At 39.8% G+C, this 19,597-nt stretch overlaps 1 protein-coding gene across 22 annotated transcripts in view; it reads left to right on the forward strand.

Moving 5' to 3' along the window:
- macf1a (microtubule actin crosslinking factor 1a) overlaps positions 1–19,597 on the forward strand; it is a 628,388-nt gene that overhangs the window by 547,767 nt on the left and 61,024 nt on the right. For 21 of the 22 annotated variants that reach the window (XM_085962506.1, XM_085962516.1, XM_085962528.1 and 18 more), the window contains 12 exons: positions 2,817–2,936; positions 4,248–4,355; positions 4,743–4,961; positions 5,547–5,750; positions 10,055–10,286; positions 11,351–11,577; positions 11,800–11,922; positions 13,641–13,742; positions 13,833–13,934; positions 14,582–14,755; positions 17,681–17,836; positions 18,687–18,884. In XM_085962506.1, coding sequence (XP_085818632.1) covers positions 2,817–2,936; positions 4,248–4,355; positions 4,743–4,961; positions 5,547–5,750; positions 10,055–10,286; positions 11,351–11,577; positions 11,800–11,922; positions 13,641–13,742; positions 13,833–13,934; positions 14,582–14,755; positions 17,681–17,836; positions 18,687–18,884 — 1,965 coding nt within the window. The remainder of the gene's footprint in view (positions 1–2,816; positions 2,937–4,247; positions 4,356–4,742; positions 4,962–5,546; positions 5,751–10,054; positions 10,287–11,350; positions 11,578–11,799; positions 11,923–13,640; positions 13,743–13,832; positions 13,935–14,581; positions 14,756–17,680; positions 17,837–18,686; positions 18,885–19,597) is intronic. The other variant, XM_085962518.1, reaches the window with a different exon arrangement.

Genomic DNA, 19,597 nt, shown 5'->3' on the forward strand with positions numbered 1-19,597 from the left:
ATGTGGTTTTGTTCAGTACTTTAAGTCCTGTACATATTTGCACATTTGAGCATGTTTCTAAACAGTTATTCATAAGTATCAGTCATATGTGGCCTAATATTTGTAAACCACCACTGATTTATATATACTCTGTTTACACTGCGTGAGTGTTTGATTTATATAAATCAGGTGATTTATGTGATCCTAACTCACTGGTCATAAACTAGCACTTGGCACACTTCACTACTCAAATAAATAACTGCTTGCCTATAACTTAGTTGCTGTAAAGTGGGCTTCACCATATTTATTTGTTAGAAGCTCTTTATTGTTGTATTGTTTAACCCTTTAAGGACTGAGTTTTTTTTTTGCATCTCAAAAAATTTATTTTAAAATAATTAGCATGCGAAGGTATTGATAATTCTTTCCAGTTTTTCCTCTTGTTTTCAAGTGCAATTTTGCACATGACTAGTAATCTACAGATTAGGTCTGTTAAATATAAATGGGAAACATGGCGCACGGGATGCTATTAAAAAATTCAGCACTCAAAGGGTTAAACCTGGCTATGGTTTTCGTGTTGTCATCTTTTCATGAGCTTTTTGATTTTTCAATTGCAAACTTCTCCCCGATTAAACTTCATGTTTTCCGCCTGAAGAACCACATCAAATAAACTTCAGTCCTTGCACTCTCCTCTGTATGTTTGAAAATGTTTACAGGATTGAAATAAAAACATTTTTAAGCTGTTGCAGAATGTAATATGGATTCCAAAATGTGCCTAATTTTTGCAGTGCTTTAATGGTGAATTTGCCATGCAGTGTCCCTCATGGAGGGTAACGCCACTTGCTACATTTTTAACGGTACCAGTGGAGCAGATCTTTGTGCTGTAGCAAGGGTAGGGGTTATTTGGCAACTATTAAAATCCATTCTAATTATTCACAAATATCTGATGCAATCTCCCTACAATTTTTGGCATCATGCAAAAAAATGTTAAATAACCCTTACTTTTAATTGTCACTGTTTGATTTTGCAATATCAAATGTGCCCTGAAAAAGGTTTTAACCCTCTCCTATTCAACATGGATGAACGTGGGCCAGTGTGGACAGCTGACAACTCCCTTCTCAACTCTTGTTTTCTCAATTGGATTCACAAGAAAGTACATTTATGCGTGACGCTATTATACACTCATACGTAGACCAGGCCTTTAGATGTGAGCAGGCTATTTAGTGTAAATTATGAGCATAGCATGATTACTTCAAGCAAGCTTCAAGTTCAGTCAAACTAGAGATCTGAAGTTGTCATTCTCAGAGTAGTACTTATGGGGAACAGATTCTCCACAAAAGCACTTAATGTTAGTTAACTCCCTAAAGGAGTAGGTTGAATAAATGTTGAGTTGGTATAAGGATAAGAATGATCAAAACATTTTTCGTATACAGCATATCTTGAACTGCTGAGACCTGTAATATAATACAGTTGAATGCAGAGATGGATAGTTGATTGGCTAAATATTGTACAGTTTGGATAAATATTGTACAGTTTCACTTAATTATCTTGAGAGGGATTGGGAGAAAATTTATTGAAACTTCCCTCATGATAAGTACTTGATAGAGACCATGTTGCATATGGTGTGTGGAGTGAACTGGCTCAATGCGCCAAATGGTCTTTTCTCCTCACATGCTTTAAGTTGCTTCTTGAAGTGTAGATTTACACTAGGTAACAAGTAATGAGTTGTTTACTGAACCTCCTATGGATAAATGGTGGCCTTTAATAAACTAAAGCATAAAACCCTTTTAGTGAATTCTTGATCTTATCCAGAACAATACTTGGGATGAGAAACTGTAATTATGAGGAGAGACTTTAAATATTGGGACTATTTCCACTGGAGCCGCAAAGACAAGACTTAATAAAGATTTTTTAAATTGTGAATGGTTTTGATAGGGTGAATAAGGAAAGACTGTTTCCTCTGGTCACCAATGTAAAAAAAAATCCTCACTGGGATTGAGGAGAAAAGGTAGAATAAATGTCTTTAAGCAGACTGTTTTTAGGGCATGGAATGCTTTGCATCATGGAGTAGTTGAGGCAGAGACCAAAAATCTACAAAAAAAATAATAATTACTGTTCACATTGCTGCGTGCTGAATGAGCTCAGTATATTCTGAGACCCAGGAAAATCTTGTTTAAGAAGCTGCTACATAGGAGACGGTTAAATTCTTGGACAATTTTGTAGTGTTGCTGAATATTTCCTCTATCCTTTCCCACTTGCCTTCACTGGAAATCAAAATCACACCTTTTTGGTGATGTCAAAGGTTAACACAGTAAAACAGCATTCAAATGTGTTTTATTAAACAGGTTTTGAGTGCCAATAAATATATTCTTCTGGTCTGCAATTCAAAACAGTTGGTGTCAGTATGCACAAGACAGTGATTTTTGATTTTTCACATTTCATTTTTGTTAAATTAGTTAATTTGCATTATTTTTTCTAAATCAATAAATTAAAAACACATCAGTTGGTAAATTTAATGAACCTTCCCTGCATCTAGTAAAAATATTGAACAAAATCTAACAGTATATTACTGTGTATTACAACTGCACTGAACAAGTCCATAATTTATCACAGTGCTGCTATGGACTTTTGTACTGTTAGAAAAAGTTGTGAAGCTACCATAAGCAATGATTATTACATTGTTTAATTGAGGGTCAGAGTGACTTTAGTCACTGTGATTTTTCTGGCACTACCTGTGTTCCGATTGCAGCTCTGCATCGTTCCTGTCTGTGTGTTTGTGTGTACAGCTGTGTGTCTGCTTTGTTTCCTTAATGTTCCGTGCTGCTTCTCCTTTCTGCTAGTATGAGCAGGCCGCTGATTCCGAGCTTACCTGGGTGGCAGAAACCATGCGAAAGTTGACAGCCTTGGGTCCAATAAGGCTGGAACAAGATCAGACAACAGCTCAACTACAGGTGCAGAAGGTAGGAATAATGTGTGTGATGTGGTGCAGTACTCGTATCTGATATAATCCACTTATTATACAGGTATCCTTGAAACAAATATTGCACTTTATTACACAAAGCATTTGTCCCAAACTGTCTCTGCATTTCACAATGTAGTTTTATTTGCTGCATGTCCTATAAATAACCTTTTGAAAAGGAGCTTTTATTATGTTGTTCACTTTCTTGCCTCTTAATTACTGTTTTTACTCAACTATTTTTTCCCTTCAGTCAAAAGCCATAACTCTCGAGGGGGGGAAAAAGGTCATGGCAATCAGAGTGTCTTGACCAAGACAAAAAGAAACAACCAGGAAACATTAATAGTAATTATAAAGAAAAAGAAAATTATGTAATGTAACATCTCTGCTAATGCAGTTTAATTCCTTCCATTTCATTCACAGCTCCCAGATAGTAGTTGTTCCTCTTTCCTTCCACATTTTTAAGATTCAGCTCAGCACAAAACGAACGTGAGAGGGGGGGAAAAAAAGGAACTGATGGTCTGAGATTGTCTCCCATTTCAGTTTAGTCTGAATTCTGTAATGGATAGTGAGGCAACTTTTCATTAATGAGCCTCAGTGCCTGTTTCAATGGTAGATTAATAAATCAGGATTAAACCTAAAATCAGATTCTGCTGCTAGTATTTAAGTTGTCATAATCAGGTGCATTCACTATTTGAGGATCTGTTTGTGGCAGACTGTGGACGATTTATCTTTTCCCTTTATCCCTCCATAGTGTGCCAGTGTGTATTAGTAGTGCACACAGGGCACTTCATGTTATGGAGAAGGGGGTGTTGACTGCTGATCTTTTACCCTTTGGCTATGGTCAAACTGAGTTCATCAAAATCTTATGTATGTGCAATGGGTGTTTGATTTTTTTTACAACAGTCAAATCCAGCTTGGATACTTACGTTCCCATTCAATAGCTCTTATATAAAGGACTGAAGTCTGAAATTTATTTTCAATATATAGCCATTTGCAAACTATAATAACAGGAGGATGGCAGTTTACCTCCTGTTTGACCAAAGTAGGCAGCAACGAATGCTGCAATTCACATTTGCATGGCACGTTCCAATTTTCTGGCTTTTGATTTATTTTTATGACTGTAACTCAGGTCCAATCATCCATGACTTTGTATCCATCAAGTTAACATAACAAAATAAAAATTAGTGATCTGAGCTATCTCGAAGATGGGGACTATATGCGATTACAGACCATATACAATATTTGGCACTAGAGAGCTTGTAGCAGAGTTGCTTATTCCACGTTTTAAGTATTTTTCTCTGATAACTTTTAGGCCTTTTCAATAGACATCATACGACACAAGGACTCTATAGATGAGTTGATAAACACCCAAGAAGAAATCCTGAGTACCTGCGGAGATGAGCAGAAGACTATGTTGCAGGTATTGTTTCTGTACTTCTGAAGATGGCCTGCCACAACTGTAGAATGGATGTTTGTTTACAAATTATGCCTAAAGGCTTACTAGGCTTTCTCAGAAAACGAAATTGTGAATTTATATATTTATTTTTCATCTATAAAATTTATCATTACTTACAGACCATAACCATTTGTGAGAAAGCTCTTGATCAACCATGTAAATTTGTCAACCAAGGCCTCTGATGTTGGAAAATAGGTTCTGTCATAGTGCTGATGTGTTATAATTTATCAGTAACAAACTATTTACCACCTATCTAATAATGTTTAATCTAATTTTTTTTATAATAATGGAGTTTAATGACTGTATGCCAGAGCCTAAATTATGTACATCTATACACACACATCCACATAGGCAAAGATGGACTTGTTGCAGCAGCAGTATGAGACAGTCAGTCAGATGAACACTGAAAGATACTCCCAGTTGGAGCGGGCTCAGGTCCTGATTAACCAGTTCTGGGAAACATACGAGGAGCTGTGCCCGTGGCTTGATGAGACCAGAACTCTGATATCGCAGCTCCCACCACCAGCCGTTGACCATGAGATCCTGAAACTACAACAGGAAGAAATGCGGGTAAGGATAAAAGGGCAGTGTAGGTTGGTCTGTTCACTTGAAGACTATTGTGTATGCATGCCTCTGATATACTTCAGGTGACCAGATTCTCCATTGGCACCAGTAGACCATGTGGGATTGAAAAAAAACCAACAGGAGATGAGGGGGACACGGCGTATGTTGTCTGTGTGTACCTACTGTGTATGCTATTCTCGTTTGCCAATAAAGGGGAGAGGAGGGCATAGTGTTTCAGAACAGACATAAACATTCTGGTTGTGAAAGTGGAATTGCAGGTTCATTAATCAGATTTGTGTTATGCAAAATATGTGGAATAATATTTGTATAAAACAACATAAAAAGGGAAATTCAGTGCTCCCAGCAGGAATCCATGCTTGAAGACAGTGCAGGTCAGAGAATCAGAGCTGCAGTATTATAGCCCTGTTCTGACCCAAACTCCCTTTGTGTGTGGCTCCCTTCTGGGTGCATAGGAGTGCTGAACTTGCCCTTTAGCCGTTTTGCTTCATATTATGCAAAAGGTGTAATCTTAGACCAGAATGTATTTAGACCTTCTTCCACACTTTGAGATCTGTATTTTTTTTATAACAGCAACTTCGTGAATCAATCTCTGAACACAAGCCTCATATCGATAAACTGATGAAGATTGGCCCTCAGTTGATGGCATTGAATCCTGATGAGGGCAAAATGGTTCATGAGAAATATACCACTGCTGAAGCACTTTATACTAAAATAAAACAGGATGCAAGACAGCGGGCTTTGGCGTTGGATGAAGCAATTTCACAGTCTGCTCAGGTATGAGCCTAGCTGTATAGATTTGCATGGGGATTTTTTGATGGCTGTTTTATTTGTTTATTAAAAAGGAATCTCCTTACTTTTTGTTCTTTTAGTTCCCCACTGCTGTCACTTCATCATAGTATAATTTCTGCTTTGGCTGAGTGCTGGCTAGTCTGGACCACAGGCATCTCCTTGGCCAACATCAATGCTGCTCTTTGAGAGTGAGAAGTGCACTCTACTGCTAGCGCTATTGCTCCTATGTGGCTGATTTTAGAACCATCAGAGACAGTAATAAAGTAAGATGGGGTGGATGAGCAGTGAATGACCAACTGACCAGCCAAAAGATGATTTTTTGATGAGAGTGCTTGAAGTATTTCAAGTTAGCAACCATATATGTGAAGAACTCCTCCTTTCGCAAGTCACATGGTATTTTACCATACTGTAATGAAATGACTAAGAATGGGATTGGGTTGTCCATTTTCTCCTTTGGGTGGGTACACCTCTTTATATAATGGCTATTGATACATGCTTACTGGCTAGTCCATTCGTCAGTAGTGTTGATGATAAAGCTATCCATAGTTCTGTTTGACATGGTGTTCTAGCCAGGAATTAGTAGCAATGGAAGCAAATAGGGGGAAGGAGCCAGTACAGCAGAATTAAAAGAATATTATGACACACATACTTTCCAGTTTTACAAAAACACCACGGCGTAACGCAGGTCATGTTTGTAAAGTGTATCCCTTCCATGTTTGTCTTGCTTGGTGCATTCCCTTGTGTTAACCCATCACAGTTTCCTCATACTAACCTGTCATTTGTTTTCCATTCCGCTCACCTCGTGGAATTAAATGTTTATTTGTCGACATCTCCTGCTACGTTGTGTTTAATTTTTGTGTTCATCACATCCGTTCATTAGAATGCTGAGGTAAGCAAAGCTCCTTGGACACTCGATGCTGTCACGCTTTAGGGTTGCTTTTCTGTTTTATTTTCTGTGTGGGTGTGTCTGTCGCTAAAGTTGGTTACCAGATAACGTTGACAGAGGTAAAGAACAACCCCTGTACAATTTATATTCATGGGTACTCTGAAAGGTCACTTATTATTTAACGGATAGTGGGTTCGACTTTGCTAAATTTTACCAGATAAGATGGGTTGCTCTGACCATGGTAAATTGATCTATTTCTTCGGAAGCACTGTACTCGAGAACAGGCATTCTCATTAAAATGAATTTCCAGTATTTTTAATATTCAGTGAATTTTGTCATTATTGAGATTTTTTTCTTTTTGATTCTAATACACTGTCCCGATTAGGTTGAAATGCCTCTCTCTTAACTGCCCTAATGATAGGCTTGAGTCCAACCTCAAAAAAGCGCAGTCTACTGAACCAGTATAACCGTTCCATTTCCACTTCTCACACGATAGCCTGTCTGAGTGTGATTGTCCAGTTAGTGTTGAATTATGGGCATCTGTCCACTTATAACATGGTTGAGATCTCCTCAAATTGATTTAAGTTAAGACCTCCACAGCCATATGAGAAAGTAGAGTTTCCTCCCAACCATCTGGGCTTGATTTGAGCCCAGACCTCTGGGTGAAAGAAAAGTTTTCAAGACTACTATGTTACCGAGCCATTACAAACCCAGCCTACATTCTGATGCATGACATAATGGAGCTATAATGTTCAAAATTTTATATGTATATATAAATCGTTCATGGCTCCCTTATTGTTTGTGACGTTGATGAGGCCCTAAGTTGAGTCCCAGCTATATTGATTGCTTGTTCTGCTGCTCTTGCGATAGCAATCTATGGAATAGGTCATTTAAATTGATAGGCATCATTTAAGGTGTAATTCAGCATTTTTAACCTTTGGGATGTTTGGTTTTAAGTAAAATATCCATAATTTGTCACACATTTCAAAAAGATTGGCTTCATCTAGGGGATTTCTTCAACTACTATTGTGACTAGTTAATCAAATACATTTGTTTTAATCTCCATGTGAGATAAGTGAGTAAAAACATTGGGCCGGAATTTGTGGTCAGAGGCATACCTCCAGAGTTTGCCTCCGACCCAATTAAAAAAAAATAAAAAATAAAAATCCGCACCTATCTTCAGGCTCCCGGGCTTCGGAGACTTTGGGACCTGTGTCTGCAGGCATATGCCTGCGCAAAGGCCCACAGATCCCAGGGACGCAGTGGTTCGGAAGCGTCCCTGGGATCATGTGGGCCAGGTCTTCCAATCAGAAAGGAGGATTCTTCATATGCTTATGGGGATTCCATTTACGAACGGGATCCCCATAAACATATGAGGATCCCCAAATAATTAAATAATTTATGCAACTGAAATAAAAAATAAATGTTTTCATTTTCCAATTTAAATAAAAGTCCCTTCAATGAAGCGTTTACAATAAAACTTAAATTTTTTGAAAAATTAATTTTAAGCATTTTAATCTGGGTCAGAATTTACATGCACAAACATTTAAAATTAGTTTGATTTTTTTATTTTTATATTTTTTATTTAAAATTTATATTGCCCCTTACACTGGTGAAAGCAGGCCCTACGCCTGCTTTTCCCAGGCGTAAGGGTTTCATGGGCATTTGTTGGGCAGTAGTTGGGCAAATAGCCCAAACCTGTGCCAGCGAAAGTGATTTTTGAGGCCATGCAGTAAATCTGTCATGGTTCGCCTTGACAGATCGCAAGTTCTAGGTTTTCGCACATGCCTAGCGCATGCAGAAACCCGGAACTTACGGGGCCTTTTACAAAGCTGACGACAGCGTATGCCATCATCGGCACTGCAGAATCAGGGCCATTAATTTACAAATTGAAATAAACAGTTAAAGTGCAGCATATTAAGTGATTATTGGTAGTTTTCCACACTACAATTTGGTTTGATAACTTGCAAAAATATGAACAAAAAATTCAAGCATTTGCATTATTACATGAGCTAAATTATGTTTCATTGTATATGTATTTACTGATGCTAATTTTTTGTGTTTCTTTTAATCCTAATTTTATAGTACTGCCTAAGAATGGAATTTTCCGTACTGAATTTAATTTGTTTGTAGATTGCCCAAGAAGAGAGTAATTCAACCTTGAAAGTGAATCTCAACCACTGGTTGTAACATCAGCGCAATTTTATTAATCTCAAAAGTCAAATCTTTATATAGTCTTGGGTTTAACATTAGTGAAAATGCCTGAAAAAATATAAAATGACAAGACTGTTTAGTTTACACAAAATAACTTCCCCTTACTCCAAATACAAATGTGGAATTGCACTTGGTGCGAAATGTGTGACTTTATTATTATAGCCTGTGTTTTGTTTAATTTAGAGTGTCAGTATTTCTGTATTTTTCCATTCTACTAGTCTCATGTGTATTAAAAAAGATTAAGAATTGCACAGAAATTCATATGAAAATCTGGGTGTATTCGCCTTATCCAATAAAGTGGACTTTTCAGTCAACAAATTAGTTACTAATAAATTATAATGTAAGAACAGATTTTACTTGCATTCTATACACAATGGGGGAGAAATTGGGTGAGTAGCGCCTAAAGAGGCAGTCAGTGGCTGTAGCGCCACTGGCTGCGTCTCCCGCGATATTCAGTAGGGGCGCTAATGGTGGCGTTAGGCTTTTGCGCTGCGCCGCCACTGATGACGTCATCGGTGTGCGCAGTGCCCCGTTCGCAATATTTGGTAGCGAACGCCGCAGTTGCGCCGCTCGCTACCCGCGCCCGGTTCACGGGGCCTTACTGTGCCGGCAGTGGCGCAAGTTAAGGTGGAGGTGCGGGAAGCGGCCGCCTGCCAGCACCTCCGTCCCCGGCCTCCTAACCCCCCCCCCCCCCCCGCGGCATTGCCAGCTGTTTCCAGAGAGCCCGGCACTTCTCCTTGGTGCCGGGCTCATTTGCTGGCACTCGCGAGCGGGGATCGCGCTGTTGCAGGCACCTCCCCCTTAACAGTGGGAGGAAGGCCTGCAGTACCGCAGCGTGTGGCGCTGCGGCACGTTGCGCTGCAATAATCAGTTTCAGCGCCCTAAGAGGGGCGTGGAGCGCCTCGAGAGTTGCCCCGTGTCCCTCGAGCGGCACTGAAACTGAATTTCTGCCGATCGGAATTACTCCGATCGCTGCGCTAAATCCTGCGCTCAGGCGACTTTTGCGCCACTTTGGCGCCCCAACCCAATTTCTAGGCCAATGCATTTTACTGAAAATTATCTGTAAAATGAGGCTGCTCATTGCTTTACTGGATTTCTGCTACACAGACATTGTTTTAAATAAAGGGTAATTCTGAGAAAATTCTCAGGCAATGCCAACAACTTCTCCTTTTATTTATGGTCCGTTTAGTTCCATGATAAAATCGATCCAATGCTAGAGTCTCTGGAACACATTGCTGATCGGATGCGGATGCCTCCATCAATACCCGCCGAGGTTGAGAAGATCAGAGAGCACATCAATGAGAATAAAAATATTGCCATGGAGCTCGAAAAACTTCAGCCGTCTTTTGAAGCTCTTAAACGTCGTGGTGAGGAGCTGATTGGACGGTCATCTGGAGTGGATAAGGATCCTGCAGCTAAAGGTATTGAATTTTAAGTTTACTTCTAAACTTCTAAATTTATATACAATTACAAGTCTATTCGCCATTGTAAAGGCTGCTGTCATTATATGCATTGTTGAATGAAGAAACTTGCATTTTATATGGTGCTTTACACCATGTCACAACATACCCAAGTGCTACACAGCCAATTAATTATTTTTGAAGTGTAGTCACTATTCTAATATGGACAAATGAAGCAGCCAATTTGTGCAGTGCAAGCACCACAAACCGCAGTGAGTTGAATGACCAGCTAAGTTCAATTCTGTTATTCAAGTATATAAAGGTGTTTTTCAAGCAAATGTAATTAAGTAACCTACCCATTAAATTCATCACAAGTATAACTGATTCATTCAATTATTCAGAGTTGCATAATTGAATGTGTCCTTTATGCTTGTGATAACCTTCCAACTCACTAAAAAGTGGTAAAGCTTAATGTAAGAGAAAGATCTCGCTGCCTTTAGGTGGGGCAGTGCTTCAGTCCTGTATCTGGTTTATTTGGGGGAATAAAACCGTCATTAATGCATTTCACATTCAATGACAGAAAGCAAAGCATCCTTTTGTGTTTAAGTTGTGCAGCTTGTTTAAGTTTTCTCAGCTGGGAGAGATCTCAAGCATGGTGTACTTAAACAGATTCAATTGTACTATGCATTTATCAAAGGCTGTAATCATTCTATTTCCATCTCTGAGATGGGGACTTCAGGTGTGTTGATTATTAGAATTTGTTGCATGTTACTGCATTTTTGGCTATTTAATACTGTTTTACACTAATAAAAATTCTCTCAGCATTTGCCTCCTGTTTTTATGCAGTTGAGGAGTAACTGATCCGATTTGGATAGGGTTCGACACAGTCAGCATTATCAAACAGCTCTGAGTAGTCAGATAATTGGTTTTTGAAGTGTTTGACGTGTAATATTGTTACCTTTCATTGTCTACTCTGATGGCCTCCTTTCTGGCTGCATTCAACCTTCCTGCAACCATAGATTAGGAACAGGAACACCTTCTTAAAGATTCTAGCTTACTTTTATTTCCAATTTGTAATGCTTTAGCCATTCAAGACAAATTGGATGAGATGGTATTCTACTGGGAAGATATCAAAGCTCGTGGTGAAGAGAGGGATAATAAACTTCTGGATGTACTTGACCTGGCTGAAAAGTTCTGGTATGATATGGCTGCCCTGCTGACTACCATTAAGGACACACAGGACATAGTGCGAGACCTGGAGAGTCCTGGTATTGACCCCTCAATCATTAAACAACAACAGGAGGCTGCAGAGGTATGGATATGGCTCAAATATGGAAAACTTTACAATACTTTATTCATAGTTCGTATGAAAGAATCACTGTTTTGGACATGCTCCAAATATTTATTAATTGTATTTGTCTTGTTCAGCATCTCAAAAAAAAAAAAAAAGGCTTGGAATTTTCTAAAACAGTAGATTATAGTGTGGTTAGCACACAGGATTAATAACAATTTCCTGGTAATCTGTTGATTTCAGACTATTAAAGAGGAGACAGATGGGCTCCATGAGGAACTGGAATTTGTGCGAATCCTGGGAGCAGACCTCATCTTTGCTTGTGGAGAATTTGAAAAACCGGAAGTGAAGAAAAGCATAGATGAGGTAAATGATGAATAAGGAATAATGTATGGTGCAGCTTGATACTACAGGAAACTTTTTTTATCTGGCACCGATGGGACCGGCGTGGTGCCGGTTTATCAAAAAGTCCGGATTACAGAGAGGTATAGAAAAAGGTACGAGAGCTCCGTACACAGCAACAAATCCAGGCGTCCCTGTTGCTTAGCAACAGGTGCAGGAATCCTGGTTACACAGCCACAGATCCAGGAACGGCCACTAATATGAAGTATAACTTACCTGAACCTACTCCTGAATTTTGCCGGTTAACAGAGATTTCCGGTTATTTACGTGCCGGTAAATCGAGAGTTTCCTGTAATATGTTAGAACTGGACTGAGACCAGCAGGTTAGAAAGGCCATGAGACTAGAGCTATGTTATTTGATATTTTATTCATTGAATATTTAAGTATATTCCATCATAAAAACAGTACAGTATCTCCTAATAGTAACACTATTGAAGACACCATAACATGTCATGCAACATAATGTATATTTGCATAGAGCTCCCTCTCTAATGCTTTTTGATGACTCCTAAAGGCCTTCCCTAGGTCTAGAATACTTTGATTAAATGGACATTCAGTATTTTGCATAATAACATGTTAATGTTCTGCTGAACAACCCCCAGTTTGTTCAGATTATAATTTTTCAGCAAAAATGAATTTTAATAGCCCACCCATTTGCACAATCAAAATGCATGTTGTTTTATCATAAATCAGTTTTATGTGAAAGATGAGATATGAATTCAGTGTTATAACATGAAAAATGGCTGGCTTAATGAAAAATCAGTTAACTGTTTATTTGAGAGTTAAATCTTGAAGTAGGATTATAATAAGTACGACTAAAATCTAAACCTCAGAAGCAACAGCAAGTAGCAGCCTGATATATTGATTTGTCATACAATTAGAAACATAGAAGATAGGAGCAGGAGTAGGCCATTCGGCCCCTCGAGCCTGCTCCGCCATTCAATGAGATCATGGCTGATCATCCAAATTCAGTACCCTGTCCCTGCCTTCTCCATATCCCTTGATCCCCTTAGCCTTAAGAAATATATCTAACTCCTTCTTGAATATATTTAATGAATTGGCCTCAACTGCCTTCTGTGGTAGAGAATTCCACAGGTTCACCACTCTCTGGGTGAAGAAATTCCTCCTCATCTCTGTCCTAAATGGCCGACCCCTTATCTTTAGAATTGCTACCTAGACTGGCAGGTGCTTTGTTGGGAAAATATGAATAAAATATAAGTGAGCTTGATTGAATGCAGAGGGGATCAGTGAACAGGAAGTATTAGACTGTGCAGGTAGCCGCCCCTCCCTATTTCTGTAACCTCCTCCAGTCAGCAACCCTCCAAGATCTGCACTCCTCCATTTCTGGCCTCTTGCACAGCCCCGATTTTCACCCCTGCACCATCAGCGGCAGTGCCTTCAGCTACCAAGGCCCTAAGTTTTGGAACGCCCTAAACCCCTCTGCCTCTCCACCAATCTCTCTCCTCCTTGAAGATGCTCCTTAAAACCTACCTCTTTGACCAAACTTTTGGTCATCTGTCCTAATGTCTCCTTATGTGACTTGGTGTCATAGTTTGACTGATTAGGCTTCTGTGCAGCGCATTAGGACATTTTACTACGTTAAAGGCACTATATAAATGCAAGTTGTTGTTGTTGTACCGTCATGTTTCCATTCTGATGGATTATGTCATAACTATTTCTAGCTCAACTATACTTGGGATAACCTGAACAAAACATGGAAGGAGCGGATGGACAAACTAGAGGAGGCCATGCAGGCAGCTGTCCAATACCAAGATGCATTACAGGTAAGGCGTGTTCTGCATAGAGTCTATCTATATGTGTATACAGTTCTAATTTGGACAATGGTTCCTAATCTGGTTATTTTTACTTTTTAGGCAATGTTTGACTGGCTGGATAACACTGTAATAAAACTTGGTGAGATGTCTCCAGTTGGCACAGATATCAACACTGTGAAGCAACAAATAAATGAAATGAAGGTGTGTTAACGTTGCAGCAGAATAATACTGAACACGCACAAAACTTTTAAAAAGCAGCATGAAAGTAGAAAACGAAAGTAGTCTCTACTTTTTGCTTTTTCTGTGATTCTCATCCATTTTATATTAGCTTCATCTAAAATGAACATTTGTTCCTTTACTGGATTGAAAATATCTACCGAATATCCAATGTTGGATGGTTCAGCTGGTTTTTAGGCAGTGAATAGCTGAACCATACTGAGCGCAAGGTGCCAGGTTTGTACTGACTTGGGCAGCAGCAGTGGCATTACTATTGGCCTCAACCATTGGGTTCAGATGGGGAAAGCCCCTAGACTTCATGAGGACAGAATCAAGCTCGCTAGGCTGTCCCCTTCATTTTAGTCACCTGCTGACACTACTGTCTACACTCGCACAGAAGTATGGTCATTCTGCAAGGTACCGCAGGGTGACCGATGTCCATGGACCTGCACCGTAGCAACGCGCCAACATTTTAAGAAAGGATGAGGGGAGAAAATTGCTGGAAAAAATAGGAGGGGAAAAAACTGTCATCTGATGGCTTTGATTTTAAATTTGTTACATTCTTAACTGCATGAAATTAATGTGCCCTAATGGACGACACTTAACTTTCCCACTGTATTTGCATTCCACAGGAATTTAAAATGGAGGTTTACCAGCAGCAAATAGAGATGGAAAAACTGAACCACCAGGGGGAGCTACTGCTAAAGATAGCCTCAGATGACACTGACCGAGACATAATTCAACAGCCACTCACCGAGCTCAAACACCTCTGGGAAGATCTGGGAGAGAAGATTATTCACAGACAGGTACAAGAGGGCCTGGTGTAACCAGGATTCCCGAGTGCTGTTTTTCATATATTTAATAATACACGTACGTACATACCTTTGCCAGTGTATCTTACAGATGAGGGAAGAATATCTGAAAGTCCATGAAAGGAAACGGGCCATGGCAGTTGTGCAATCAGTTTGGTTACTTAACTCAGCAAATTAACATACAGTGAAGGGCTTGGGGAAAAACATGACCAAGTTTTGATATTAGATACAGCATCCCCATGTTGTAAAGTACTTAATTTTATCAAAAACGTATTAAGTATTGTGAAGCCATGCCTTCATCTCTTATCAGATCCCTCCTGATAGTCGTGGTCAACATGAACAACTGCCGTCCTGAAACTTTGTCTCCAAATCTGTGCAAGCAGAGATTGACGAGTGTCAAAGTCTGTTTGAAAATAGATTTGTGCACTATATGACGAGAATCAAAAATTAAGAAAATGTGCCTCCAGCATCGTGTGAATTCTGGTGTTATTGTAGCAGAACTGAGCAGACTTCATTTCTTGTGATATATTTGATTTAAAAGACAAAATGAAACAAACAAATAGTATTTTAACATATGAGCCACAATTTGTAAATAATAGGGACAGTTGCTGATATTATGTAAGGAATTTTAGCGTGGGTGTGGAAGGCGGGGTTAAATGGGCAAAAAATCAAAGCGTGTCAGAAAGCTGGCTCCAACCTGCCGACTTCCAGGATTACTAAGAGGCAGGCAGCCAACCCGCTCCCAAGAGGCAGATTGGCATTTTAAATAAGTCAATGAGGCTGGAAGCCTCGGATTTAATCTGCTTTGCAGATTTTAGTGTGACCGGCCGGGTTTCCCGGGTATCGGGAAATCTGGCAGCTGCAACAAGGCGAGGACAGCCTCAGGGAGAAGGTAAGTGGGCCAGAAGGAGCAGGAGTGCTTCCTCCTGACCCCCAAGCTCCCCCACCATCAGAATTAAATCTCCACAACGTGCGGGGAAACCCAAAATCCCCCCCCGCCCCCCCCCCCCCCATGAGTCTGCAACATACAGATATTTTCACAGACATTTACATCTAGAAAAACTTAAGAATAAAACTATTCCATACCAAGTGTACTGTAAATAACATCATACCTTCTTAACCCTTGAATGAGGCCAAGTAATTTTTTCTTAAAGTGAAATTTAGACTTGTGTACAGGAAACTTTCTGGTATCCAGCACTGACTGGACCAAGCTGGTGCCGGTCGATCAACACTGCCGGAGAAACCAGCGCTAATGTTAAAACATACGGAGCTTCTGAGCTCCATATCTAGCAACAAACCCTGTTGCTTAGCAACAGCTTCAAAACAGTCGGCGCAGCTTGCAAGCGTCTCTGTAGCTAAGCAACAGCTTCAGCTAGAAGCTTGCAGAGCCAGGAATGGAGGGAAAAAAAAGCAACGAAAAGTAAAAAAAAGTTATCTGAACCGACTCCTGAATTTTGCCGGTGGATAGAGCATTCCGGAGATTTAACCTCCGTTTAAACGAAAGTTTCCTGTATTCTTAATTTAATCTCATTATTTAATCTTTTTATTGTGAGTAAAAGCTGCACAATATCACGGTAAGAATAAAAGAGAACAAATTTTTTTGTTGAATTCCACAAACATTATTTTGGGGGGGAAATACACAGAAACCTGCAGATAATTCATTGTGTGTCAGCCATTGGTAGCACTCTCACCAATGAGTCAGGAAATTGTGGGTTCAAGTCCCACTCGAGACTTGAGCACAAAATCCAGGCAGACCTGTGATAGTGCAGTATTGAGGGGGTGCTGCACTGTCGGAGGTGATATCTTTTGGATGCGGCATTAAACCGAGGCTCTGTCTTCCCTCTCCGTTGCACATAAAAGATCCCACACCACTATTCAAAGAAGAGCACTGGAGTTCTCCCCGGTGTTCAGGCCAATATTTATCCCTCAACCTAAAGCAGATTATCTGGTCATTATATCATTGCTGTTTGTGGGATCTTGCTGTGTGCAAATTGACTGCCAAGTTTCCTACATTACAACAGTGACTACACTTCAAACACACTTCATTGGCTGTAAAGCGCTTTAGGGCGTCTTCAGGTCGTGAAAGGTGCTATATAAATGAAAGTCATTCTTTTTCACTAATAATAGAACTTTACCATCGTGATAGGTTAAACAAAACTTGAGGATATTAAGGATTTTTGAGAGTTTGCAAATACTGGGACAACATTTTAACAAGGCAGAGTAGCGGGAATTATCTGAATTCCATATGCCTGATTATGTTAACCAGATTCAAGTACTGCTTAAGAAATGCTGTATTGCCAGTAATCCAATGAACGATCCAATAAAGGTTACAGTGAAATAACGTTCCACTACAGGTGTACCTCCATATCCATAAAGCAAGAATTGAGGAAGGACTGGTGGATTTAGTAATCTTTTCTAACATAAGAGTAAACACATTTTGCAGTTTATTGTGTGCATTTTTATCCAGTACAGTTCTGCTATTAGGCATATTGACTGCAAAGCATCTGAATGTCCTTCCTTCCTCCTTTATTTATCTCTCTCATATTTCACACCATTCCCTGGTAAGAAAGCAGGGAGGTTACCTGCTCCCACTCTTAATGCAGCTACTAGGAGGTGCACCAGAGTAGGCATGTGTGCTTGCTTATCGCTTCCCAGACGCCATGGATGGCACCAGAACCACTGGCCCATGTCTTGCCACTCTGAAGTACAGTAGTTTGGCACACAAGCTCACTGACCATGACATCCTGTTTGAATAGTGGGTGCTTGATAGTTTTTTTTCTATATTCTGAATGGCTGGATGTTTCTTTGCAGGCCTAAGCTGAAGGGAGTCTTTTGGGAGATATTTCTGAGAATATGACACAATATTTGTTCTGGCCACATGTATATTCTGACTGATTGTGAGTTTTTTTTTCTCCACAGCATAAGGTGGAGGGTGCCCTGCTGGCACTGGGTCAGTTTCAACATGCATTGGCTGAACTTATGTCCTGGCTGAATCATACAGAGGAACTGCTGGAGGCACAAAGACCAATTACTGGGGATCCAAAAGCCATAGAAATTGAACTTGCCAAGCATCATGTATGTCAAAATAATATATTCATAACACCAAGTAGATCTGCCTGCAAAATATTTATCTTAAATAACCATATATTGTGCCATAGAATAATATATAACTAATATCAAGTTACAAGGTAATATTAAGAGTTTTGGATGATGCCTTAAATCAAGAAAACATGGCTGTTTTATGCATTATGCGTGTTGTATTAATGACACTTTCATTACAGCCTTGAACTCCCTCTTAAATTTAGGTTACATTTTTATTTATGTTTTAAGATCCATCATAGAGCTGTACCCGCTCAACATTCTCTGCTGCATGCACTCTTCTGTCAGTGTGTGTATAGTATAGTGTAGGACGGTAGAGTTAATCTTGTACAGTGTCAAAAATTAATCATGGCTGAATTCACCTTTTGAGGTTGGAAGGTAGGGAGAGAAGAATCAAGAATGCATGGCCATGATGGCTGAACGTTCAATTACTGATGGTGAAGCTGAGGAAGGGGGGAGGGTATTCCGAAGGCCATTATCAGAAGAGTAAGGGTGCAAACTGGAGGATTGGGAGAGGTTGCGAAGGTAGGTGGAGGGGGTGGGGTGAGGCCACAGAGCAAATTGTGCAGACAGTGTAGATTTTTAAAGCAGCTTGTTGGAGGATGAGAAGCTATTTGGAGGGTGATGGCTGGACTTAGTATGGGATAGGATCGAGATGGCAGAGTTTTACACAAGTTGGAGCTTCTGTAAGATAGACCTCAGGAGGCCAGAGAAGTGTAGGTGTCAGAGGGACCACCTGCCTTTTCCCTACAGATGCTGAGGATCTGCTATGTATTTCCAGTGATTACTGTTTTATTTTCAGTAACTGGAACTTTAATTCCCACAGGTCCTGAAGAATGATGTCCTTGCCCACAAGTCAACAGTCGACACTGTAAATAAAGCTGGGAATGAGCTTCTAGAGTCGAGTGCTGGGGAGGATGCCAGTAACCTGAAGCGTCGACTGGACAAGTTAAATCAGAACTGGCAGTCGCTGCTTCAGAAAACTGAAGGGAGAGAGCAGCAACTCGAGGCTGCTCTGCAGCAGGTATGGAATGGGAGGAGGATACAGGAGGCATTGGTTTTTAACACTTGCATTAGGCAAAGACAAATTACTACATGGCACTGCTTATGATGCTGTCTTACAATAACGAGGTAATGCACAATATATTTTATGGTACTACAGTACACTTAATCTATAATTGCCCCCTCTATTCATCCTGAGGCCAATTGCAAATTAATTGGCATAGATCAAGGAAGTTTGCAGACTGCTGGGCACATGCGAATTTCTGGCTGTAGGTCAACCTGTAAGCCTCAACTGCCGCTTATGGTAAAGCATTCCATGTTCTTAAAAGCCTTTTATGAAAAGAAATTCCTGTAACTTCCCTTCATTCTTCTAGTGATCCTGAGTTTAAGCTCATCATTCGCCAATCAATGGAAATAATCTTTCACTATTTGCCCTCTTAAAACTCTTCATAATTTTGAAAATCTGTTAGATCCTCCCTTAACTGGCTTTGTTCCAGTGAAAGTCTTAATTTTTCCAGCAGTCTTTCATAACAAATCTCTCATTTCTGATATTCTAATCAATATTTGCGCATGGCTAAAATATTTGTCCTAGAATGGAGTTCCCCGAATCGGCAACTATGGCCTAACCAGTGTCTTCTACAATGTTAGCATCACTTCTGATTTTGTATTCCATGTCCCTATATATAAAACATAGAATCTCTTTTTTTTTGCATCTTCTATGGCAGCTGTTAAAGA

This window comes from Somniosus microcephalus, chromosome 20 (assembly GCF_052327205.1).
Source record: "Somniosus microcephalus isolate GS21.2 chromosome 20, FLI_Smic_1.0, whole genome shotgun sequence".
Lineage (NCBI taxonomy): Eukaryota > Metazoa > Chordata > Chondrichthyes > Squaliformes > Somniosidae > Somniosus > Somniosus microcephalus.